Source organism: Vespula vulgaris, chromosome 4, assembly GCF_905475345.1.
Source record: "Vespula vulgaris chromosome 4, iyVesVulg1.1, whole genome shotgun sequence".
In the NCBI taxonomy this organism is placed as follows: Eukaryota; Metazoa; Arthropoda; class Insecta; order Hymenoptera; family Vespidae; genus Vespula; species Vespula vulgaris.
The window spans coordinates 7,520,956-7,548,872 of NC_066589.1; the positions used below are offsets into that span (position 1 = coordinate 7,520,956).

Genomic DNA, 27,917 nt, shown 5'->3' on the forward strand with positions numbered 1-27,917 from the left:
GACAAAATGGTTTAGATGTAAAGATGGCGATAGTAATGCATATACATTGTGATTTAAAAGTATTGCTAAAAAGAAGACATGGGCTTCATTCAAAAAAAGAAAAAAAGAAACACACAATGGCAACACAATATATATATATAATAATAACAATAAATTACAATATATTCAATGAATATACACTTGGTCACATTACTGTGTATTCACAATAATATGAATAATAAATCAAATTGACAGTGTACTGTACATGTTAAAAACTGTACAAAAAAAACAAATTGCCATTTATCATTCCTTGGCATTTGTCAAACGTTGATATAATATATAATAAATTCATTTTAAATTGCCTTTTATCCAATCGAGATATTGCGTGACACGTGTATAAACACCAGGATAACCAGGTTCACCACATTTGTTACCAAAAGATACGATGCCTATCTGCATCCATCGACCTTCGGCTCTTAACATTAATGGGCCACCTGAATCACCTTGACAAGCGTCCTTGCCACCTTGACTGTAACCAGCGCATAAGAAATTACTCGTAATTGGTTGAAAGTAAGCCGCATTACAGTCCTCGTTTCTCCATACAGGCAATACTGCTTGTCGTTGAACTGTACTTTCTTTTCCACCTGTTACATGTTTTCATAAATTTTTCTTTCCTAAGCCTAATACAATGTAACATTATGTCTTAGGACGATTATAAATAAGAAATTACCATAATAAGTTGTTCCCCATCCAACCACGGTTGGTCTAGCACCAGCAAAAGCTTCGCTACGAAAGCGTCCCTGTGGTAGACATATTGGTATCACATAAGGTGACTTTTTCACAGGTCTGTTTAACTCAAGCACAGCGATATCGTTGTAAAAACCAACACGAGAAAATTTTGGATGAGCGTATATCGCTCTAACAGCATAGGTTTCTGGTGAGGATGGTTCGTCGTCTCTTTCTAGGTCTATGTCACCAAGACGTACTGTGAATTGTCTTGTAGCGAATCTATCATTTAAATAGAAGAAACGTTAGATTTATTTCGTAATATCTAATTTTCCAATCGTAAGAATAATATATATAAAAAAAAAAAATTATTTCCACTAACGGCCGTTGTCGTTGATCTCTTGTACAATGCGCAGCAGTTAGGATATGTCGTGATCCAATTAAGGAGCCTCCACACCAAAATTCTGTACGCTTAGAACCATGAAGAAAGATAGCTGCCATCCAAGGCCACCGTCCTGGCAATGCTTCTTCACCTCCAACGACCCTATATTTTCCAGAATTTCTCACTCCACATTCTAACAGATAGAAAATATTCGATTCACTTTCTCGCTTTATAACAACATGATCGTAGAACGGAATTTATTATCAAATAAATACCTTCGTCGTCTTGTATGTAATTATTGTCGACAGTGCCTAGTGTCTCGACATTGTTCGAATTATTAACTGACAAGTCTGGAATTAGGATCGTTCCGGTTGATGGTTCTAAAGTAGATGAATCAACTGGATACAATGGTATAGGTCGTGGTGTAGGTGGTTTTATAGGACGATATGGTGGTCGAGTAGGTCGAACAGTGGTCTGGATTAATGGCGGAGAAACGGTACCAGTAATTATTCTAAAAGATTAACGGCACAAATCAAATATTAATCGATAGCTCTTTCAATTTTTTTTTTTTTATTTAGCTTACCCATCATCCAATAAATCGTCTGATTTTTTTGTTGGACAACAAACACCAGGTACGAATATACTTTTAAAGCATAGAGATTGCCTTAATTTTTTTAAATCCAACAATAATTGTGGACAATTGCTGAGATCTTGACACTTCCCTGATGAACCCTCTGCTGTAATACACGTGGGTAATAAAGATTCTCTGTCTCTATTAACTAATTCCACCGATTGTTGAGGAAGTGTTTGAGAAACTGGTTTTGATAAATTAACTGGTGTTATCGCTATGGCTGTAGGTTCTAATGTTGTCATTGTTGTCGTTGTCGTTGTCGTTGCTGCTGTTGCTGTTGTTTGTACTTTGATTGATGGTTTGGATGTTAAACCAACACCTCTTCTTACCAATGGTGCTATACTGTCTGTTACATTGAGTCCTATGATATTTAAAAAATACATATTTATAAATGATCATGTAAATATTTTTTAAACAAATTAATAAAACTAGCTCACCTAAAATATTTTTCGAAATAGTGTACAATGCAGATGGAAGTTCTTTTGGTGGATTATTCGAATTCTCCATACCTCTCGTCATATTAACGATATAACTGCCCACGGTGTTCAATGCACCTAATGTTTCGCTTAAAGTCGCCAAAGGATCAGTTTGTTCTTCTTCGATTTTAACGAGATGTACATGGGGCGGTCGAATTTGAACATCCCTTCTGTACAATTGACTTCCCGTTCTTCGTACTCCAGAATTCCATATTTCCGATGACCATCCACGAGTCGGTGGCCCATAAGACGTCGGTATTCTATATCCTAACGCTAAATATTACATTAATTACAATCATAATATATAAATTTGGATAAATTATCTCTTTACTTACGTTGACCATGATATCGTATTATTTCTTCGGTATACGAAAGAGCTCCACCAAATATATTCCATATTACAAAAAATTCTGTAATTAGAAAATGATTTTTAAAAAATCCACGTTTATAATAACTGATCTTAAAATTGAAAATAAATAGGAAAAAGAAAAGGATGAAATTTTTTTCTGTCGTCACATAATCTCACGTTGTGTAACAGTCTATAAATTTGTCAAGAATTCTTCTATGGTAACCACGTGTTATCTTTCTTTTTACGATTCGATGAGACACTGGAAAACCCATTACTCAAACGTGTGTTCTGAATAAATAAGTATTCCTTCCATATGTATTATGTAATACTTGCGAAAAGCATAAGTCGAAAGCAACTTTCGAATCTTTTTGGTGTTTCTTCGAATTCTTGATCGACGAGGATATTACTAAGAATTTTTTTTAGATATATGACATTAAAAAAAAAAAGAAAAAAAGAAAAGAAAAAACAGATGAAAAAGAAAAATCGAGAAAGACGACCCAATTTATTTCGAGTAATTCCGATTGAGCTAGAATTTACAGGTATCTTCTCTAAACCCCATAGGATCCGGCTTCTAAATTCATTTCGAATATTTCGCCACAAAGAAATATTTTTAAATCAAGAAAGAACCGGTTTTGGAGTAACCCAAATTTAGAGGTGTATCATTATAAAATAAGACAGAGACACGTTCTTCCTCATTTTTCATTTCTACTCCATTGTCAACAACGCTCTTTACCATTGTTATTATCGAGGCGATCTTTCTTTCTCTCTTTCGTCCTTTCTTTCAAACAACAAGAATAAGAATAGGAAGAAAAAGTAAAGAATAGATAGCTTACAAATGTCTCTTTGTCCTCCCACGTTCTATTTATGCATATTCAACGAGACAAGACATTTTTGTATCGTTTAATGGGTTAATTACATATGAATGTAGAGTACTAATTCTTTCCTGAGGAATATTAATTTTTTTTTTTTTAATTATTTTTTGAAACTTGATTTTCATTCCACGAATAATCTAATATAAAATTTGTTTGAACGATATCGAGAAGAGACGCGTCACTTTGTTACGTTGGATGAAAAATTAGGGATCAAAGAGACAGAGAGAGAAAAAGAGAGACAGAGAGAGAGAGAGAGAGAGAGAGACAGAGAGACAGAGAGAGAGAGAAAGGGGTGTAAGGGGAGTCTAATTACAAAATTACGTGTGCAAGAAAAAGGAGGACTTTTCGGAACAAGTTACTACACACGGACTTCATCGACGGTGAAAGTTGCTCGACGAGAAAGTGTGCCTTTCTTCCGTTCACTGACTCATACAGTTAATACATTCTAAGTATTTACATCGAAGAGAAGATCATTTATCTCTCTTAGAATAAGAAGGTAGTAAGAGCGAAAACGCAGTCATTGTTAAACGACATTCTCTCATTCGTATCTGAAAAATTTCAATCGTAAATCTACGAAGAAAGAAAGTTTTGATGTTTCATCTCATCGAAACTTTAAGTGCACATGTATGTTTAAACACGTGTATGTATGATGAGTTATACATAAGTGAACAATTCTTTTGTTCTTTTTTCTTCGTTTCTTTTTTCCTCTTTTTTTTTTTTTTTTAATTCTTTAATTCCGAGAACATGAAATTTATGTTATCAAAATTGCATAATATCGTTACATGGCTTTCTGGATAATATCACCATAACGTAACTCAATTGACATTGAGCTATATTTGATGCAACGGGTTTTTAGATAATTATAGAAGAAAAATAAAGAAAAACACACCCGCATGATAGGGGTGCACGATGACATTCAAAATTGATATTTACTATCTTTCTGATAAGAACAATAAAAAATAAAGGAATTATAACTATTTATGCAATAGCATTTAATTACGTTTGATATCATCTAATTTAATTGTATTTAGTAGATGCAGACTAATCTAATCGTACAGAGGTAGACCAATCTAATCGTATTTGTAAAAAATTGGATATCAAATATTCGTTTTCATTTATCTGTGATGAATAATTGACGGACCGCGAGTAATCATTAAATAGAAATTAGAAAAATGAGATTAGATTAATATGTAAATTAATTTTTTGCAGTTAATCGAGAAATATAAATACTTATGTATGTATGTATGTACATACAAAAAAGGAACTCTTATCGAAAGCGTTACGTTCTGACGCACGGTGAAAGTGTGCTGAATTTCAGCAAATTAAAAAAAAAAAAAAGTAAAGAATAAAAAAGGATAAAATAGATTTCGTGTCGGATAACACGAAGGATTTTTCTTTGTTAATAATAGAAAAGTTACAGTTAATAATCAACACATGATGAGAAATATACTTGCGTGTTCTTTACGCTTTGTGCTTTTTAATTATGACACATAATAGAGGAGCACGTGCTCAGCGAGTTACATACATATTTAATTATTTGTTTTGTTATGACAAATAATTGAATTATTTAAGAATATATTTTTATAATAGAAATGTAAAGATTATATCGAATAATTTTATGTATATACATATATATATCTTTTTTTAACAACCGAATAGATATTAGAATATTTATGTACGTGTAAAAAAAATATATATACATATATATACAAGAAATGAAAGAACAAATTCAAATTCATGAACAAGAGACCTACTGACATTAGTTTGAAAGCAGCTCGTAGAAAGTCCATGTTTTCTACGATACACGCCTCTACATTTTATTTTCAGTTTATTTTATTTTATTTAATTTTGTTTGTTTGCAGCAATTTCTATCCTTTCTCTCGATTACATATGCTGCGACAAATCCCATTTTAAAATGTCGTTCTTTCATATTGAAAAAACACGAATGAATTGAAAACGCGAATGAAAATAAAAACTTCACTACCGTCTAATATCACACTCTTTTATCAGGATCATCGTAGTAGTAGTAGTGGTAGTAGTAGTAGTAGTAGTAGTAGTAGTAGGGTCTCTCTTGTAAACAATACACTTACTAAGAAGGAATGAAGAGAACATCATCGTTAAAAAAATTTCCAGCAAGTTTTCACGTACATTCCAACACTTAATAAGACACTACTGACTGTCACACCACACCTGATACCCAAACGCGTTGTTAAGCAGACAACGCAGAGCTGAACTATTAAAAGAGACTCTCTGTCGTGAAGATCACCAGAGTACCGGCAAATTATGCATGGTATCGAATTTGAAGAGAGAGAAAAAGAGAGAGAGAGAGATGAGCAGAAAAAAGAGAGAGGAGAGAAAGGAGATAGAAGAGAAGGGGAGAAAAGAGAGTCAAAGAAAGAGAAATATAGATAAAGACAGAGAAGAGAAAGGATAGAAAAGAGAAGAAAGGAAGAATAGTAAGTTACAGTAGTCAAAAAAAAAGGAAAAGAAAAGAAAAGAAAAGAAAAGAAAAATTGTTTAAAAGCAAGAAGGAAACAACAAGTTTTCGTGCGTTTCGTGCAACCGTGATTACACAGAACCCAGGAGGAGCCCAGGCTACAGCGACTGCCCGTGAAAAGACCTCGACACACTTTATTCCTGATGTGCTAGCTTGCTTGCTTGCTTGCTTGCTTATTCGCTCGCTCTCTCTTTATTTACTCTTCCTCCTTTTCTCTGTGGAAACGCCATCCCTAACACGACTATCAAGGGAAAGTGTTCATTGCTGTGTTGCTATTACTACTACTCTTGTTCTTGCTATTGCCATTGCTTTCTTGCTCTTGATGTTCCTACTACACTACTACTACACTACTACACTACTATTATTATACCACCACCATCACTACTACTACTACTACTACTATTCTACTTCATCGGCTTTCGATTATTCGTTACGGCTACACACACCTTGGAATGCACTATCTTGTTGCTCTTGATTCTTTCATTTCTTTTTTTTTTGTCGTTTTCTTTTCCTTTTGCTTCTCTTCCTTGCATGATCGACGACGATATTATTTTAATCTATTATTTCTAATGTAAGTGGATTGGTGGAAGATCATTGGTAGTCTTGTTTCTTTCTTTTTGTTTCTCATCGATTACTTCGTAAATTTATTGGAATTATATATAATGTTCATTCATTACACACACACGCGCGCACACACTCTATCTCTCTCTCTCTCTCTCTCTCTCTCCCTCTCTTTCTTTTTCTGCAACATTTGCCAACGTGATTATTGTGTCACAGATTCTCTAATGCATACAATATACACTTTATATGGAATTCATCAATGTACAAACTGTTTATACTCGCAACAGTATGTGAGGGGGAGGGACACTTTTTCTTTCTTTCTTTTTTTTTTTCTTTATAAGTATTATATAACTTGCTGTCCATACTAGAAACAATGAGAATCGAGAATGAATAGCTGTCCGTTTGTTAGATGTTAAAAACAATGGAAAGTTTTCTTTGTTATTCTTGTCTAATCGGCGTTAATTACACTCATCCGTTTTTCTTCAAAATATTATTTTATATTAGCTTAAAATTATCTTACTAGTAACACAGCATATATATATATAATATATATAATATATATAATATAAGATAATATATATATATACATATATATATATATATAACGCGCTATGCAATACGATAGTATTTTGTTGTTGTTGTTGTTGTTGTATACATATACCTTCTTGTGTCTCTTCATTGTTTGTTTACACTAAACTGTATTTTTTTTTGTTTCCCATCATCGCTTCCTCTTTGTCTTGTTAAAACTATATTATTGTTAAAATCGATGAATTGTTACATTATTATTTAGAAATAAAATAAATCGAAATACACATTATAATATATCTATTAACAAATGTACAAAAGTTCCTTGCACTTCGGAATTTTTAGTAGTATATTGTGCTGTCGGTCTGTGTACGATACACTTTAATCGCTTAATAGATATTTCAATCGCTTATTTATGATGAACAATCAAGATCACATATCATTTGTTAAATACAGAGCGGTGTTTAACAATATGTACGTCAACATTCCATCATTTTTTCCTGTCAAACTTTCACATAAATATAATTAATAATTGTTAATTAATAGATAAATGGAATTATTGTTCCTATATCTTTTAACAATTTTTATATGAAAAATGCGTACTTTCTCTCTCTCTCTCTCTTTCTTTCTGTTCCTGTTTCTCTCGATTATTATTCATATGTTATACAACATCATGTAACAACGGAATCTAGATTAATAAACAGATTTACCGAATGTATCGGTACAAGATGAAATTCTAGTATTATTTTGGTCAATATATTTAATATCAATGGAAAACGATGCGCTCTGTTTAGTTAATAATTCATCAAACAATATCTTTTGTACATTGACATGTTTTGAGGCTACATTTTCTTTTTTCTTCTTTTTTCGTCTTTCTTTTTGTTTTTTTTTCTTTTTTTTTAAATTTTACATATAAAATTGGACTATTACGTAAAACAATATTTTTCAATGAAGTTTACGAACAAAGAAAGTAATATATACCTACATACCTCAAGTTTACTAATACTCAAATTTGCACGATTCATTTTTTTAATCATTTTTCTTCTTCTTTATATATATATATATATATATATATATGTATGTATATGTATATATATATATATATATTCAATCAATTCTATCAGTATTTCCTCATACTAGACATAGATGATTTATATGGATCAAATCGATCATATGAAGTAGCTGTTCCCGGTGCTGTTAATCCCATGGATTGTATGGGGCCACTTGGATAAGTTGGTGGCACAGGATGACGTAAAGTATTACCTATACTGCTCGAATTGCTCCATCTATATGTGTGAGAATGATCATTTATTTATAATACTTAGCAAATAAAATGAAAAAAAAGGAGAGAAAAGAAAAAAAAAAATTCTTCACACACATAAATGTAAAATAATTATTTTAATATACCTGTTGACACTGTCTGATGATCTAGAACTCCAACCCGATGGTTCGTTACGTGGATCCCGTGTGCCACTACTTGGGACAGAATTAAATGATTTTGTAGATGGTGGAACTGAATGCCATCCACTTGGTGTTTTATTGCTTTCTATATAACGGCTATCACCTATAAAAATATAAAATTTAACATTAACTATCTCATACGTTAAATAATCATAACATTCTCGTGATATATCTAATCGTTTTTTAATAAATTGTAATGATCTTTCTTTCTTTTTTTTTTATTATATATTATGCCAAAAAAATAATAAATTCAAAATAATGTCTAAAGAATATTGAGTATGCTTTATAATAAAAAATTAATTTCATTGTAAAAGAGTTTCATCATATAAGATTAATTAATTTTATATATTTGTTTAAAATATTTTTTCTTAATTCAAAGTAGGTTCAACTAACTACAATAAAACCCAATGAGAAGTCGGAAATTATAATTTTTATTAATAAAGCATACATTTTTTATATAGTGTATAGAAATACATAAATATGTCTTTTGCGTTTGTTATTCGATTTTCAATATCAAAAGAATCAACTGATTTATATATATTTATATATATATATTTGTGTATATATATATATAATATATAATATATTCACGCTATATATGATAAAGTAATACAAATAAACTAGAAACATAAAGCACTCTTGTTAAAACGAAGACAGAGAAATAATTTCATTGCTACATACAAGGACAAACATGGAATTATTCATTTGTTTGTTTGTTGTTGTATTTTTTTTCAGATAAGAGAATAAAGATAATATTATAAAGTAGATAAAAGTTATTATCTTGAATTAATAATTATACATACAACAAAGCAGTGTACATCGTTTTAGTTAAATTTTTATAACATGACTGTTCTTTTCATTTTCTACATGTTATTTCAATTCATAATAATTATTATGGTACATTACTTTATTCTCAATAATATTAGATCAGTCTAATAATTATAATTGTTAATGTCGATTATCGATATAGACCTAGTAACATAACGTTCTTTTTAATAAGTAAACAGACGTAGAGTTTATTACTTTGGAATTTGTTAAAAATTAGGCACTGAAAAATAATACTACTTGTTCGTTCTATTATAAATAAGAAAAAAAATGTAGACTATATATAAAATATAATTGTATTTAATAAGAAAATGGGATAAAAAAGTCGAATAGTAAAAGATAATAAAAAGACATTTTTCTAGGGGGAAAATAAAAGAGGAAGAAGAAAAGGAAAAAAATAGTATTAAAAAATTAAAAAGAAAACCAGTCTTATTCTATCGGATATTGCATTTTCCAAATATGATTGGTATAGTTTCTCCAAAGTTATTGAATAATAATAATGATGATGATGATGATGATGATGATAATAATAATCATTATATATTTTCAATATACGATTTGAAATTTTTTATATGAATTTATATAAATCACAAAAGTGTCAAAATATTATAATATTTTTCGAAATAATCCTAACATGCACACACACACACACACACACATATATGTATGTATATGTATATATTTATTTATTTATTTATTTATTTATTTATCAAAAACACGTGATCATTATTCAAAAAGAAAACTATGATTAGATTATGTATTACGATTTACGTATATCTTTCATATAAATATTAAGAAATTAATAAACTCTATCCACCCAAATATTTGTGCATGCTACTTAAACGAAAAGAAAATAACTTATTATATAAATCGTAAGAAATTATTAATACTATTGATAAAATAAAAAGAACAAAAAAAAAACCATATTATAATAGATCAATGAAATATGATTCTATACAAGTTTAGTATATGCGCGATGTGTGCAGCAAATTAAAGACATTTTTCGAGTATATACTCTTTATAATACTTACGGGGTGCACTCGAGCTCGGTGGTTTGAAGCTTTCACTATAACGCGTATGACTATCCCTAGAATTTCTATGCGACTCTGGTTCAGATCGTCGTACCTCGCGTTCTCGAGTATATGTTGTAGTACTGGGTCGTTCGTATCTAACACTATTTAAAGAAAATTAATTAGAAATCAGATGTGTATAAAAAAAATATATATATAAAATATATTATTTTAATGATACATTATAAGCGATATGTAACTTTACTACATACATTCATTTATAATAATTAATCGATCGAACAAGTTGAAATTACCTTTCTTTGACTTGTCGTGGATCGATAGACGAGGATGTTGCAGAAAGAGATTCACGACGTACGATTACTTCTCTTCCACGTGATACATCAGAAAACGTTTCTGGACGACTACTTCTTGATGTAAATTCGCTACTGCGTTTGAATTCTTTCTTTAATCCCATGTCTTGCGTAGATCTGTGATACGATACACAACAAATTTCATATATAAAATTTAATTTTTTTTTTTTTTTTTTTTTTTCTTTTCTTTTCTTTATTTTCCCTCAAGCTATTTCACAATACGATAAAATATCATCAATCGGATTTAATTAATTACCTGCTCGATTCGTAACGTGTAGGTGGTGATGGATCTAATCGTCTATCCGAAACACGATCTATGATCTCAGTTCGTCTATCACTCACTCGATCTGGACTGTGTCTTCTGCTATGTTCCGTAGTCATTCGTTTCCTTTCTGGTTCTACGTATAAATCTCTAGGATCCCTTCTATCACTAGATGATCTCTTAATCGAGGGAGGCGGAGGAGCACGTCTACTTTCTTCTAAACGCATTTGTTGTCTCTTTAACTCCAATCTCTCGCGTTCCAATTTCTCCCTTTCCAATTTCTGACGTTCTCGTTCCAAACGAAGCAATTCTGCTTTTTCTTGTTCTATCCTTTCTCTCTCTCTTCTTAATTTCTCACGTTCCCTTTCCAATCGTGCTGCTTCCTCTCTCTGTCTACGTTCAATTTCTCGTTGTCTCTCCATATCCTCACGTCGTCTTCTTTCCTCCTCTCGCAACATTCTTTCACGTTCACGTAATCTCTGTCTCTCACGCTCCTCCTGTAATCGTAAGGTGCTGTCGTATCGATGTTCGTCTTTCTGTCTTACAATTATTATATTTTTAACGCAGGTACTACATATTATTTTGATATGTTAAGATATATATGTCATATGTATTACAAAAAAATAATAATAAAATAAGATGAAAAAAAAAGAAGAAAAACAGGAGGAAAGATGATCATATCCACCTTTTTAGGGGGAAAAAAAAAAGATTGAAACGAATCATCTCAGTAAATTTTACCAACCCTTATTTTTGCAAAAGTAAGTACATCATCTCGTCTACGGCGTTCTCGACTACGCGAACGACTGTACGAACGATGATGATCCCACGAACGAATTCGTTTATCTTCTCGTCGACCTCTTTCACTTTCTGGTTTCTTGCTGGTAGATTTTGTTGATCGAGAATCAGATTCCTTGGAGATCTCTTCCTTTTTATCCACTGGCTCAATTTTCTTAGCATCGATATTTTCATTTTTTTCGTCGTTCTTTTTTGCTGTATATATCCCCATAAAAATGTTTCATTATTAAAGCACAGAAAATTATAAATATTATATACAATATGTATGTTGTATCGCGATATTTGATATCACAAAGAAAACCAACCTTGTTCGGGTCCTTTTTCTTCACTCTCCTTCTTTGCTTCCTTTTCTTTTCTCTCGTTGGTTTCATGATTATCTTTTGCCTTATCCTTTTCTTCTTTCTTTTCTGATTTTCCATTTGCTGCATCGCGTTTGCGCATATGACTTTGTTGAGAATCTCCTTTGGCCTACAATCAGACAATATATCATCATTTACCTATGTAATCTTATAAATTAGAAAACATTTAAATATTTCTATTCGTTATTACCTTCTCAACGGATATCACTCGACCGTGCAATTCAGTTCGATGCAAGTGTTGTATACATTTTGCAGCATCTTCACTGGTAGACATAGTAACGTATCCATAACATCTTGCACCGGGAGTTCTAGCATTGGTAACCACTTTGGCACCTATCACCTTCCCATATTTTGAAAAGATTTGCTTCAAATCAGTAGCCCGTGTACTCGATGATAATCCAGACACCCACAAATTCCTGCTACTTGCATTAACAGGATTGATTTGAGTAGTCTTCTTATCTGTAAATTATATATAAATTATTTATATGCGATCAGTTTATGGCAATAGTAATTGAATACACGTTTCTGAATATATGTACTCAATTTAATTTAATATTTCTTATGGAATATAAAACAACGTACCTTTATCTTCTCTCTTCTGACTCTTGCTGCTGGACTCCACACTGAAAATACATGATCATGTTTTGTAAAATGTCTAGACAAATATCTTATTGGGTTAAACATAAAGATTAAATAACTATCATTATATCTGAGGCTTAATAAGTACCTCTGTAACTATGTTAAGCACATAAATTTGGCTAGCAACCTTTTTTATATATATCGTATAACAGTCTGCATATAATTTTCTTTTTTCTTTCACCTTTTATACACCAGTATTACTCGGTTTACTTAAGTAGTGCATGCATTTTCACTGTTTTTATCCATATATTCATCGTGTTTTTTGTGTACGATGATCGTATATCCATATAGGAATAGTCCACGCCATTTATCCCTCTATATCTCCAGAGCGGAAGCCCCTCCTTCATAGTTCTTCTCAGAGCACATATCTTGTCATGATGTAAACGAGTTTTTTTTTATTTTATTTTTTTATTTTATTTAAACACTTACGCGATCTAAAGTGGGTAGTGTCTTTGGAGTAAATCGTGTGATTGCTTCTCGGTACACTAGTATTTAACTGCATTCTGCCAAGTAGAATTAATCATAATATACTAAATGTTCTTGTTACGATGCACGATGAAACTGTGGTCTCTTTAGAAAGAAATATCTTCGTTGAACCAAAAACGTAGCACTTGATATTTCTTTTTTTTTCTTTATTTTTTTTTTAATTTTATTTTTTTATTTTTTGTTATTTATTCTTTATTATTATTATTATTATTATTATTATTATTATTATTATAATAAATGTCAGAATACGTAACACTTATAAAAGAATCGCGGTTGGTACGATTTTCTAAGTTTGCTAGCCAAGTTCTCGACTTCTTAACATACTTTTCAGAGTTAAGAATTACAGCCTAAGTACAGAAGTTATATAGAATAACTTGATATTCGATTGAAAAAAGGGAAAAAGTGATCTTGCGTATGACCATGACGAAGCATTTTATCTTGGGGATCCCATTGTCCAACAGTATTTTATCCTGATGGTACTGTATGTGGCAGAAGAACATCACTAGCAGAGAGTCGTGTAATATTTCGTTGTCGAACCACTGTGAACCACTTAGCTATGAGAGACCAACCTCTTGCTTCCATCGCCACCATCCTGCTTGTTCTTCATCCCGACGTTTGCACCAGACGTTGTCCCTTCCTTGTTGCTGGCACCAGCTTCTGCTCTACCGCTCCCTTTAGAGTCTCCCTTCTTGTTCTCTTCCATTTTCTTCTTCTCACCTCCATCTGCAGAGACAATCAAGGTAGCATAGTCACTTTCTGCCAAGCCTGATTCTTCTCCCTCCCTAACACTCCTGTTTAATGGCTCGTGCTCTCGATCAGGAACTTTCCTGAGCACTATAAGATTTCGCAGTGAATAATGATGAGGCTTGCACGGACTGCAAACTCATTCTCCAATGGCAGTGTTCCACAGTGAACCTAAGCTTTTTTTGGGGGGGTCAGAGGTAGAGACATAAAGCTACCTTCGTACCTCCGTATATATATATATATATATACATATATATAAAATCTCGATTTGAAGCCTGAATCAAGAAGAGAAACTAGAAAGGGGGAAGCAGCATTGCAGAGTACAGTAGATAGACACCAAGAAGTGCTCATTGTTTAAAATCTATTTGACTTTATGAATATAAAGTGATTCCTGCAATATCAAATTCTTGCACAGGGGGAAATGTATTCGAGCATATGTAATATCAATCCTGCTTAGAGTTGCGGTAAGTCCATGTGTGATGAATCAAAAATAGTGAGTTCAATCATATGCTGATTAATATCACATTAATTGTGATATATATATATATAAGACATTTCCAAGTTGAGATACACATAAATCTTCTTGTATCCACAATGTGTTTTGATGATCCAACGATGCTCTATGCGGCAGGCATAATTAATGTAACGGTATATCAAATTCTAGTGTTAACTAACTTAAAAACTAGCGCTTATGGAATATACGGCAGTCTTATGTAAGCCTGGCAGTGGCTGCACGTAAGTGATACGAAGTACTTTCGTCCTGCTTGAAACCTTTTGAAGCACAATGCGTGCTATAGTTTGTAGAGATATCTGCTCCATCCACTTGACGAAGATCACTTCCTGTTGTACGTTGGAGTTCAGCTTGCGTAACTCGTGGACCAAGCGAAGGTTGTACAAAAGGTACAACGTGATGAAGAATACCAACGCTGCCCCAATTCTGGATTGATGTGCTGTTACACGTTGAAACTTGAACATGTTCCGTAGGTCTTGATGCCGCCGTAGATTTGAGCAATTTACTCAGGACCATGGTTAAAGTTACTACTATCTCTAATTTCTCTAATTCTGTATATACCTAAGCTATAACTAACATAAAATTAACATTTAACTTACCTTTATGTCTATCATGGGATTCTGTCTGTAAATGAGAAACATTTCATGTAAGTTCATTACTATATTACGAGATGTAATACTTTCTACTTTAGAATAAAATGATGTAATAAATTCAAACAAACTACCTCCTCGGCAAGGAGATTTTCTTCATCTTCTCCAATAGTTAAATTAATAGAATCTTCATTATCCATTCCATTGGCTTCTACAGCACCTGTAGTCGAAGACTGATTTGATGTAGGTGTCTTCTCAGTTTCAGTTTTCTTCTCACAAGTTTGTCCACTCTCAGTTGGAATTTTATTTACAGTTGTTGTTTTTGTTTCTTGTTTGACTTCTCCTTCTTTTGGAGGATTATCAGAAACATCATTTGAAGTATCCTATGATATTGAAAATATTTTTAAATATTACATATGGGAATATGTAGATAAAATGTAATGTAGAGATATAGATTCATTTCTTTTATTGAAATTAAATAAAAATTTAACGTTAGATTGGCAACCAAGTTCGTGACCTTCAAATTTTTTCGAACAAAATAATTTATTCAAATTTAACATATAACGATTTTTAATCAACATATGCACCATTTGATTCTACAATCTTTTGTCATTTCTCTGTCAATTTCATGATAAATTTTCCGGCAACTTGGAAACAAAATAAATGATAAAAGTTTTTGAATAAACTGAATAAAATTTTTACTTCTTCCACCGTTGTCGTAAATCGTTTCCCGGCCAAGGAATGTAACGACCGGAAGAGGTAGTAGTCGCTTGGAACTATGAGCCGTACGATAGATAAATTAGACGTTTCCACTTCAATTCTCTGATTTTTTCCAATGTTCGATTTGCCACGTATGGATAGATGTTGCTTGGCGCAGGATAACTTCGTAAGGGTTGACGGAACAAATTTTTTCGTTATTGAGCCTAGACACGATCAAGCTGAGACGAGTAGAGCTCTACGTCAACACTTCGATTATTTTCGATTAGTTTGAATAACATCCCCCACCCGGCCACCATCAAACGCACAACATGACCTTTGATGAAGACTAGGCTTCGGAGTTGATAATAGTGTTTGCTTAGATCGTAGTCACGTAGTTTGAACGACGACGAATTATCCAGTATAATCCACTTTTTATCAAGTGAAAATCCGGTTAAGGAAGGATTTTTTATGGTACCGTTGGAGCAGTTCTCACACTGCATCCATCCGTTTAATCTGTTGAGATCTTGTTAAATCACGAAGTATCCATTTACCGAGTTTCACGCTAAAACTAACAGCGCGTAAAATTTTTTCGAAGAGAATTTTTTTCGTATAAGAATATTTGTTGTGCATGGCCAACACATACGCGTGGTTAAAAATGATTTTTGTTAATCGTTTCCAATATGGCGTCATTATTCACCTCTTTAGGTCGAACGAAGCATGGTTTATCTTTTAACATAGCTTTCATAGAATTTTTTAAATCTTTTTTTTTACACACGTTGCTTTCAACGTCTCGTATCCAAGGTCCTGACAAATAATTATGTCTCGTTTCGCTAATGGAATGGCCCGATTGGAATTTGTTAAGTAAACGTTCGCGAATCTTCATTTTATTAGTGTTCACTTTTTTAAATAAATAAATACAACAGAATGATAGAAAATAATAAAATTTTTATGTGAAAATAATCGTAAATTTACAGACTTTCGAAAGACGTATCGACGAACAAGATCCACTTAACCAATAAATTTATTACGGATTAAAGAAAGAAAGTATAACAAAAGAAATCATGAACTTAGTTGCCAACCTAGTAAGTAAAAATTTAACAAGATTCTTACCTCTTTCTTATTAATAATAAGATTTTCTTCGGGTGAAAGTTTTGGCTTTAACTTTGCTTTTGACTCATTAGCATCTTGCGTATCTATATTTTCTTTTTTTATTTGTTCTACATTTTCTTCTTTTTGATTTTCAGATGATTCCAGAGTATCATCTTGATTAGGTACTCCTGTGACTATGAAGCAATTTTTTTCAATGATACAAATTTATTAAACTATACCATATATAGACGCTTGTATTAATATTTTTATACAAGAATCGTATATAAATTTGAACGAAGAAAATTCAAAACGAATTATAAAAAGCAAGTAATTAATTATATACCACTGTTTTTCCGTGGACTGGTCTTGCAGACTCCACCACAAGGCACAATGAGATATTCCTCTGGATTTTCTCCATCGTCAGATATAGCCTAGACAATATTTTATTTATAATAATCATGTTGTATCTGTGTTATCTATAAAATACCATTTATTAATACTTTGTCTTTACATAACTCAAAATATTACATAATATATTTCAAATATTTCATACTTAAAATTATATAGAATCATTGATTATTTCCTTATAATTTATTTTCAGATAAGGAAAAACCTATTTTGCTCTTAAATCAAAATATGGTAATACTATTGATATATTCTGATGAAATATACGTATATATCAAAACTAATTAGTAATTAGTCTTTTTAAAGCTGGGCTATATAAAACGTATATATATGTATACAAAACTTATACATATATCACATAAAATCTTTATGTGGTATATTGATACTATACAAGATATCTATGTAAAGGGTAACATATGTTAATGCGTAGAACGAAAAAAAAAATGTTAGTCATTAAAAATTATTTTTATCATTGAATTGAGTTTCATTTAGTATTTCTTGATAAATAAAAAAAAAAAAAAGGAAAAGAAATAAAGAATCCTGAAAATAATTTAATATAATTGGCATATTTTCTACGCAAACGTTAAAATAAAAACTTCATTACGTTTTGCGTTTATGCCCAGATACACATTACGTTGTGAATAATCTGAATAGAATCAATAGGGTTAAAATGGCCGACGGCACACATGATGCTATGAAAAAAAAATGTTACAAAGTAGTAAAATGTAATATTTTCCGCAATAAAACCGAGAATGAAATCATTTGAAATACCTTAGAAAGACGTTCAAGAAGTGCTGCTTTGTTTCCCGTTTTATCTAAACCACGTCGTTCTAATTCTGTTTTAAGATCTATAACACGAAGCTCGGTCAACTTCTTTCCTTCTACATCGGCCATTACACCGGTAGAAAAATTCTTCTCTCTTTCGTCAAAGTAGATAGAACAATTGGTATACGTAAAGGTACGTAACGATCAAACGATTTTCATATGATCGTATTACAATTTTTTATCGTAATTGATAAAATGTAACTTTTTTTTACAAAAAAATTATACGACTATACACTACGCAACGACTGTAACGCACTTAGTTCACAAACATCCATCGTAATGGCCAACATCCCTACTAAAAGGGAAGCAACCGGAAGTCGTTCCATAAAATAAGTGTTACCAACTGTAACAATTTGACTGTAAAAAGTCACTATCGATCAATTTTCTTGTCGAGAGTTTTAGCATTATCGAGGATGTTTCGATTGTCGAGATATTTTACACACGATTCTTTTTTTGTTTGTCTTTTTTTTTTACGATCACGAAAAAATGTTTAAAAAATACTACGTATTTAAAATTAATGAAGAAATTTGTAAAATCTTTGAATATTGTTGAAAACTGTAATACTTCTAATGTGTACAATCCAATTGTAATGATCAATCATTTTTATTTCCTCTCTCAAAGTAATAATAAAACTGTTTTAACTTTTATTTTTTATAAATCACGTATACATATAAAGATTATAGAAAGACAAAAGTAATTCTGTAATATATTTGAAAAAGGCATCTTGCACAAATATTTTTTATATATTTCTGCCTTCTAAAATGCATGAAAACTCATACTTTGACGCAGTGTCATACAATCAACCTCGTCGATTTTTAATGTATTTGTTTTAATATTAATATCTTCTTCAAGTTGAATTTGCGTTTTTAACAAATAACGCAATGATGCTTGTAGCTGTAAACATGTTTTAACAATTAAAAAAAATTAATTTAATATAATGAATATCACATGTAAATTATCAACCTCGAAAAGCTTTTGCTGTAATTCCTTGACAATTTCACGTAAGTCATACACTTCTTTGACAAGAAATGTCTCTACAAGATCTTTAGTAAGCTCTAAACCAGGTCGCTGACAACGATTCCCTAATCTAGTATGAGCTAAAGCCATATAGGCTTCTTTTTCAGCAATTGATTTTTCTATTTGCGTTATGTTTCGTGTCATTTCACTTGCTTGTCGCATTATCTAGAAATAATATGTATTTCCAATTATGCAGTTTACTATTATAAAGGTATATGGTATTTTTTTATAGATATATAAAGCATATAATATACCTCTGAATGCTGCACTTCTAATTTTGTTTTTATTTCTTTTGTTTCTTCTATACGTTTTCTAAATGCTTCATCCGTTGCATTTTTCTGACTATTTAAATCATCGATTGTCTGTTTTATCATTGTATCAATATAAACACGCATAGGTCTTGCACTATTCATCTCTTTACTAGCAGCTGTAATATTCTTATTTGTTTGCATTTCCCATTCATTCAATGTTATGACCCTATATAGGCATATACATTTATGAATATCATTCATAGATCATTCTGAAGTAGGGTATAATAAAAAATAATTTTTTTTCTACAAAATTTTATACAACAAATATATGCCTTACGACGGATCAAGACGAGCAGTTCCATGATAAAGGCTCAAATTCAAACTAGTTTCCTTTAGCGTTAAATTATGTTTATCAATGCGTAAATTATTTTCCTTATCTTCAAGATCATGATCCATATAATAAAGAGTAGCTTTTAATCTACGAATTTGTTCTTGAGTTTGTTCCAAAATGCGTGTTAACAAAATCTCTGCACCTTTGATCACATCACACTCTTTCAACAATTCTACTTCAACCTGATCATGTACTAAATCTATTCCTAATCTGTGTTCTCTGTGATCACATAATATTTTATAATAAAATATATGATTTTGAAAAAAAAAAGATAATATCAGATACATTTATTAGAATTTTTTACCTTGCAACAAGGCATTTTTCAGAAATAATAAGAGCATTTCTTTTTACAGAAGAAAGTGCATCCATAATACGTTCTTTATATATAGAAAGAGCATCAACTTCAAGAAGTACTTCCTTTCTTATTCTTAATAATTCCTTTTTACGAAAATCAATATCCTCTAGCTTTTCTTTAAGTCGATGATCTGTTTCCTCTTTATTACTTTTAGCTGTTTCAGCAGTTAATTCACAAACTCTTTGTGATTCTGATAAAAGGCTATCAGCTAATTCTTGTTGAGCTATACAGCATCGATATCTAATTTTTAAAGAAAACAATATCAATTGTAGAAAGAAAGAAATAAGTTTGAACAAAGAGTTACAATAAATCTATATTAAATACCTGAAACAATTATTGAGATGCCATTCATTCAATGTGAATCTCGAAGGTGGTGGTGGAACCACAATTGAAGCTTGATCAGTAAGAGATTTAATTTTTGCCATAATGTCTTAGATTTTAAACGTACAAACCACATTAAGTCAAATCCATGCGATGAAAAGTTTGATCTATATGCATTTTTAACATACCAATTTCATCGTCTTTCGGTTTCTAAGGAAACTCGATGTTTACGGATACGTAGCTATACAATATTTTTAAGGTGCTGAACAGCCTTGATGAAAAACTTTTAATCACACATAAACGCATATCGCGAATGAATAATATATCAAAACATTTGTTGACTAATATTCATAATATCGTACTTATTTCCTAATTTTATCGCACGCGTATTATTGATTATAATTTCGTAATAGATAAATTGCTAGATTAGAAAGATTCAAATATACAAAAGCGCATTTGAATTTTCCCGGGTAAATTTAAGTAAATTTGAATCTCAAATAAAAAGAGGACTATACGCGCTAAAATAAAAGGAAGAACATTTATTAATCGATATATTTTTAAATGATTATTAATTTAGAATACTATTTGCGATTAATTAATATTAAAATAACAAATATAGAGTAGTTTTTGTAATATATTTATTTATTAGAAAGGTACGTTAAATATGAATCTTATGGTGCATAAGCACCAACAATGTTACTAAAGTAACAAATCAAATTGTTTCTTACGATATAGCAAGAAACTATATGTATCCTTGTTTCCAATTGGTCAACTTCTATCTGTAGATGACGTTATATACGTCTTCACAAAACGTCAGTACTTTTCATTTTTTTATTAGCCGTGCACGAAACGCTGTGCTACAATGGCGGCTTCCGTTATAAGCGCTTACTTTCTATCCACGAAGGATCCTTCTTAATAAAATGTAAAGAACTGTCGAAATAATAACGCTTCGACAGATTTCCGTTTTCTTAAAATGACAATATAGGATAAGGGCATATAAATAGTTTTTAAAAGAGATTCTTGGAAGAATTTATATCTGTTTTAAGGTACTTTTCGTCCCAATCAATAACAAACATCATATTCTTAGTGATACCGATATAATGTATAATTATCGAGCACGTATATTTAAACAATTTTTTACTTTTATTTATTACAGAGCAGTCAATATAACATTATTCAAATATGTCGAAACGACCAGCAGATGGTGGAGATTCAGGCTCTCAGCCACCCATTAAGAAGGTTCAATTTGAACCTATTCTTATTGGGCCAATTTCAACTCTTGAAGAAATGGATATGAAGGTTCTTCAATTTCAAAATAAAAAATTGGCACAGGTATAAATATCTGTTTGCTGATCAAATACAGCAGTTCTTTTCCGCAATGAATTTTCATGAAAGATGCATTATAGGTTATATCTGCAATTAATTATAGATGATATCAATAGATTTCAATTCATGTAAGATCTAAACGTATATAAAGAAATAGCTGTATGTGGAGATGTTTAATAGTTCCCATTATTTTTTATTTTATCTATCTACTCATTTTAAATAATGATTTATTATATTTATCTTCATTCGATAATTTATTATTTTACTATATGCTTATATCTTATTAATTAGAGGTTAGAGCAACGGCATCGAATGGAAGCTGAATTAAGACAACGTATAGAACAATTGGAAAAACGACAAATGCAAGATGATGCAGTACTTAATGTTGTCAATCGTTACTGGAATCAACTCAATGAAGATATACGTGTATTGCTTCAAAGATTTGATGCAGAGACTGCTGATGAATCAGAAAATAAAAGTAGATGATGTTTTTACTGACTTTCATTTATTTAAAAACACATATAATTATTTAATATATTTTATAGATGAAAGTGAAGCTACCACATCTTTCCTTATGCAATTATCTTCCTGGGATAAAGAAGAATTAGATGACAAATTAGCAAATCGTGTTCAAGTATCTAAGCGTGCTGTTTCCAAAGTTGTACAGGCATTTGATCGTTTATCTCAAAGGAACGAAAAAATTACTCTTGCACTTAAAGGCGAGTTTGATGGAGGTAATATTTTCCTGTGTTATATCTTATCGATAGAAGAGTACAAATTAATGTAATCAATAATATATTATAGAGGAGGCACCAAATATTGATGAAGTCGTACGCAGAGCTAATGCTGAAATACAAATGGAAAATAGGAATCTACAAGCTATAAATATACAACTTCATGAAAAATATCATACAATTTCATTGAAAGTAATTATTACAGAATTTAACAATCGATTTCAAATACATTTTAATTTTTTTCTCGAAATGTGTAATATTCAATTAATTGATAACAGATGTCAGAGTTACAAGATACTATAACAGGTAAAGATACTCTAGCAGCAGAGCTCAGAAATCAAGTTGATGATCTACAGTATGAATTAAATAAAGTACGAGCCAGAAATGATAAACTTGAGCATCATCTAGGAGAGGCTATTGAAAAATTGAAAGCATTTCAACAAATTCATGGGACAGATGAAAAAGGTAGTAATAAGCCAAACACTCTCGTTGCTTCCAGTGTTTCACAAACAAAAGTAAGAAAATATTTTGCATATGTGTTTCATGTATATTGTTTGTTTGTTATCTAATATTATCAAAATTTTTATAGCTTGAGGATTTACAAAGAGAACTCGAAGAAACTCGTGAATTAGCAAACAATAGGTTACAAGAATTAGATAAATTGCACCAACAACATCGCGATGCTTTGAAAGAAGTAGAAAAATTGAAGATGGATGTAAATATTTGTATTTTTAATCCTCTGTTCATAATTTTACTCTCATTTATTTTTTATTCCTTATTATATATTCTTTTTTTCTGTAGATACGTCAACTACCAGAATCAGTAATCGTCGAAACGACAGAATATAAATGTTTACAGTCGCAGTTTTCTGTATTATACAATGAATCCATGCAATTAAAAACTCAATTGGATGATGCTCGTCAACAATTACAATCTAGCAAAAATGCTCACCTACGACATATAGAAATGATGGAGGTAGAGTTCTTATTTTTAATAAGATATTTCCTTTTTTTTTTTTTGATGTTATTAATTGTTGTTAATGTATGACGTAACTTGTTTGTGTAGAGCGAAGAATTAATGGCTCAAAAGAAATTACGTGGAGAATGTATTCAATTGGAGGATGTTTTAGCTCAATTAAGAAAAGAATATGAAATGCTTCGCATTGAATTTGAACAGAACTTAGCAGCAAATGAACAAACGGGTCCTATTAATAGAGAAATGAGACATTTAATAACTTCGCTACAAAATCATAATCAACAATTGAAAGGTGAAGTACATCGTTATAAACGCAAATACAAAGAAGCTTCTACCGAAATATCAAGGGTATAGATGATCTAATATCATAACAATAAATCACTGTTTTTAACTACCATACATTTATACAGAGAAACAGAATTAATTTTCACGCATTTGTAGTTTAAAAAAGAAGTCGAAGAATTAACGACGAAGCTTGGTCAACAAACTTTACAAGAAAATAAAGAAGGTAATAATTCGGATGGCAGTGGAAAAGAGGAAGATGCATCTAATTCGCTACCTGCTTCTACACAGGTGAAAAGAGATAAATAACATACGTTTGTTTTACAGTTGGAATTGATTTTTTATGTTGTATATTGACAAAAATTTACTAGATAAAGGAAGAAAGTGGAGTGACTATAAAACGAGAATCTGGGGTCGATGAGGAAGTTGAAACTATCGAAGTAGGAGAAGGAGACGGTAGTAAAGGTACGCCGGATTCTATCACATTGACATCACCTACATTGAAAAAAGAGAAAGATATTAAACGTGAAAAAGATATAAAAAAGGAATCTATTAAAACTGAACATCGCGATCCTGTGCATCGTACCAAAGATACAAAAGTTGCCGAATCTGAACTTGTCAGAGATTTGAAAGCACAGCTTAAGTAAGCCAATATATCATTTTATCTAGATTTTATTTCGTCCTTTATTTGATTAAAATTATGATGTTTTTATGGCGATTTTAGAAAAGCTGTAAATGAAATGAAAGAAATGAAACTCTTGTTAGATATGTACAAAGGAGTTGGAAAAGAGCAACGAGATAAAGTTCAACTAATGGCTGCTGAACGTAAGACGCGAGCGGAATTAGAAGAATTGCGACAACAAATTAAAAAAATTCAGGTATGCACTTACTGTGATTGCATATTAATATTTATTTAACATATGCACAATTCATATACAGGTGTTAGCAATATGGACATATAACTGTCTTAATTAAAAAAAAAAAAAAATAATAACTATCTTATGTGATAGTTGCTCAAATTAAACATGTTACTTTTCGTATGTTAGGAAAGTAAACGTGAAGAACGAAAGAAGTTAGCTGATGAAGATGCGCAAATAAAAATAAAGAAATTGGAAGAACAGGCATATACCTTACAACGACAAGTTGCTTCTCAAAAACAGGTAGATCACACACTATTCTGTTTAACTTTAGCTTTTCTTTTTTTTACAGATTATTATTGTTAATTTTTTTTTGTTTTTAAACTACGGTGCCAAGCATTACATGTATATTGGTAACATAAACTCGATTATTGTTATGTATATGAACAGTGGCATAACACTAAATAGAATTGTGTCTGGATGCAGGAGGAAGAAGCTCTTTTAAATGAAATGGAAGTAACAGGTCAAGCTTTCGAAGATATGCAAGAACAAAATTCAAGGCTAATACAACAGTTACGTGAAAAAGATGATGCTAACTTTAAACTTATGACAGAAAGAATAAAAAGCAATCAATTGCACAAATTAGCTAGGGAAGAAAAAGATGTATTAAAGGAGCAAGTATCTACTCTAACAACACAAGTAGAAGCCGCTAATGTAGTTGTTCGTAAGTTAGAAGAAAAAGAACGGTTATTACAAAACTCTCTTGCTACTGTTGAAAAGGAATTAGCTTTAAGACAACAAGCTATGGAAATGCATAAACGAAAGGCCATTGAAAGTGCACAGTCTGCGGCAGATCTGAAACTTCACCTTGGTAATCTGATTGAGACATTAAAAATCAGAGGATACATGATATTTTTATGACTATGATTATATAAATAAAACGTGTGATTTTAACTTTGTAGAAAAATATCATTCTCAAATGAAGGAAGCACAGCAGGTTGTAGCTGAAAAGACAAGTTCTTTGGAAGCAGAAGCATATAAAACAAAAAGATTACAAGTAAATAGAAATTCTGGGACATTTGATAGACATAAATGTGGTTTCTCATTATTATTACATACGATTTATTTTACAGGAAGAAATAGCTCAACTTCGACGTAAAGTGGAAAGAATGAAGAAAATAGAATTAGCGGAAACGTTAGACGAAGTAATGGCAGAAGAGTTACGAGAATATAAAGAAACGCTAACATGTCCTTCGTGTAAAGTGAAACGCAAAGATGCTGTATTAACTAAATGCTTTCATGTGTTCTGTTGGGATTGCTTGCGTACGCGATATGAAACGCGACAACGGAAATGCCCGAAGTGTAATTGTGCTTTTGGAGCTAACGATTATCATCGGTTATATCTTTCCACATGAAGAAAAAAGTTGTAAATCTCACGAAATATTATTTTGTTCTGTAACTTATTCATATTTACAGATATATATATATATATGCATTTTTTATATTTTTATTTATTACTATAAATGTGAGACACAGTATAGAAATGCGGATTGCATTTTTCTTATTACATATGTCTATACCGATGATGATAAAAAGTCACGCGAAATTGTATCATTTCTTTTTTTTCTCAAAAGTGATATATCACGAAAAATTGCATTTTTCCATATTAACAATTATTTAACTACGCAAAACTTACCTTATCTACGAGGAAAAAAAAAAAACAGAAAAAAGAAAGAAACAAAGTTTTTCATCCTATTTGATCTGAAATTAAGGTAAGAGTAGTTACTTGTGGAGAGATATATTTTAAAATTACTTTTTGAGGGCACAAAATAATTGAATATATATGCATTGAAAAGTAAAACATATTTGCAACATCAAACGCATTGTTCTAAAAATTTGAAGATTAGATATTATCTTGTTTTATTTCGATATTTGGTATATATACATTTATTGATAACGATTAATTAGATTAATATAATTTATGTAAAACAAATTTTAAGATACAACAGCACAGACATTCTCTGATGGTTTAATAAAATATGTAATATAATATAAATATTAAATAATATTTACAAAATTTAAATTATCTAACAAAAGCTGCTGTATAACTACTTCAGAAAAGAAAGTGGATTATAAATCTTGTTGTTATAAAATTGAACTTAAAACATTGGATTATAGTTGTATCATCATGTATGAAGTATTTTTTCTTAGATAGAAATTCCTTTTCTTTTTAGATATTTTAAAAATTTACATGTGTTGTATTAAAGTGCAACAAGTTATAGATAATTGTATAATTAATTTATTGTAGAAATATGACGAAGGCGCGTAAAAATGTGAAATGAAAAATATCGTTTAATATGACAAATTAATTACTTTGGATATCTTTATTTCACATAAAAGAATATTAGATTATTTTTTTATTGGTAATACCAATGTATTTTTTTACTTTCGTTGATAAAACTTTAGGTTATTGATGTAGTATCTCTTAACTCGGTGAAAATGCTTCAATGAAAAATATTTATTTGGTATTTAAATAAGAAATCTTATCTCCTTGGCTAAAAATTAGATAAATATTGATGTTAATGTTTGATAATCATTTTTAATACTTTATATAGAACAAGATTATGAAACTTATTTGTAATAAAAGAATTAATTAGCAAGTACACAATTTTCATATAGATACTTTTAACTCTATATAAATAAATTTTTTATAATTTAAGAATGATATATGATACTATAACATTTTTCAAAATATATATATATATATATATATATATATATATATATATATGTTTATATAGATATATAAATGTATAGATGTACATGGGGATTTCCTGTTGCTATGTGAGTTTTCTACACAAAAAGTATAAACTTGCTGAAATATAAAAATTTTATTCAATGCCTATGAAATATCTCAGTAGCAATTTTCCTCCCACACATATTAAGTTTATTTCAATAAATAATTCTGTATAATGAAAATATATGCGAACAAAATGTACATTTTTAAAACATTATTGTAGAAATGGTGAAAAAAATGTAAATATGTAATTGCATATAATTATTGCAAATATGATCAGTACAATCATATTCATTATATTGTATTTTTTACGAACTAATTGATGCATATATATATGTGTATATATATTCTCATGTTTATATATTTTAATCTGTATAGTAATATGTAAATGCAGGTATACATGTTGGATTTGCATTTCTTTACTTGGCAAAAAATATACTGCAAGGAATATAATAAAACATTTTCTATATAAATGCAGGACTAAAAAATAATTTAAAAAATTAACTACTACTACAATAATTATATATGATTTCATATTATTT

At 30.5% G+C, this 27,917-nt stretch overlaps 3 protein-coding genes across 5 annotated transcripts; 1 reads left to right on the forward strand and 2 right to left on the reverse strand.

The window, feature by feature from the left end:
* Positions 1–138: 138 nt before the first annotated feature.
* On the reverse strand, positions 139–18,371 carry LOC127063217 (SAFB-like transcription modulator). The gene is made up of 22 exons (XM_050992646.1): positions 18,016–18,371; positions 17,183–17,270; positions 16,861–17,033; positions 15,186–15,434; positions 15,061–15,085; positions 13,776–13,929; positions 12,664–12,704; positions 12,272–12,540; positions 12,028–12,190; positions 11,670–11,917; positions 10,922–11,463; positions 10,609–10,782; positions 10,316–10,458; positions 8,406–8,562; positions 8,124–8,284; positions 2,530–2,715; positions 2,156–2,467; positions 1,671–2,079; positions 1,363–1,598; positions 1,088–1,280; positions 710–987; positions 139–623 (listed from the first exon to the last, which is right to left on the reverse strand). The coding sequence occupies exons 1-22, from the start codon at positions 18,136–18,138 to the stop codon at positions 328–330; spliced, it is 4,620 nt and encodes a 1,539-aa protein (XP_050848603.1). The 5' UTR covers positions 18,139–18,371; the 3' UTR covers positions 139–327.
* A 320-nt stretch (positions 18,372–18,691) lies between these two features.
* Positions 18,692–21,006, reverse strand: LOC127063165 (tektin-1). The gene is made up of 6 exons (XM_050992550.1): positions 20,408–21,006; positions 20,033–20,323; positions 19,675–19,947; positions 19,341–19,563; positions 19,033–19,251; positions 18,692–18,963 (listed from the first exon to the last, which is right to left on the reverse strand). The coding sequence occupies exons 1-6, from the start codon at positions 20,506–20,508 to the stop codon at positions 18,826–18,828; spliced, it is 1,245 nt and encodes a 414-aa protein (XP_050848507.1). The 5' UTR covers positions 20,509–21,006; the 3' UTR covers positions 18,692–18,825.
* Positions 21,007–21,222: 216 nt separating this feature from the next.
* On the forward strand, positions 21,223–26,769 carry LOC127063156 (E3 ubiquitin-protein ligase Bre1). 3 transcript variants are annotated; one of them, XM_050992534.1, is made up of 16 exons: positions 21,223–21,450; positions 21,561–21,736; positions 22,022–22,208; positions 22,276–22,464; positions 22,535–22,656; positions 22,743–22,979; positions 23,054–23,179; positions 23,266–23,439; positions 23,530–23,787; positions 23,881–24,012; positions 24,093–24,364; positions 24,446–24,599; positions 24,768–24,881; positions 25,047–25,449; positions 25,541–25,635; positions 25,712–26,769. In XM_050992534.1, exons 2-16 carry the CDS (start codon positions 21,587–21,589, stop codon positions 25,991–25,993), a joined length of 2,895 nt encoding a protein of 964 aa, XP_050848491.1. In that variant the 5' UTR covers positions 21,223–21,450; positions 21,561–21,586; the 3' UTR covers positions 25,994–26,769. The 3 variants fall into 3 exon arrangements, with proteins under 3 accessions (XP_050848491.1, XP_050848493.1, XP_050848492.1); XM_050992536.1 differs by having other exon boundaries at positions 25,065–25,449; XM_050992535.1 differs by having other exon boundaries at positions 22,276–22,449.
* The last annotated feature ends 1,148 nt before the right edge of the window (positions 26,770–27,917 follow it).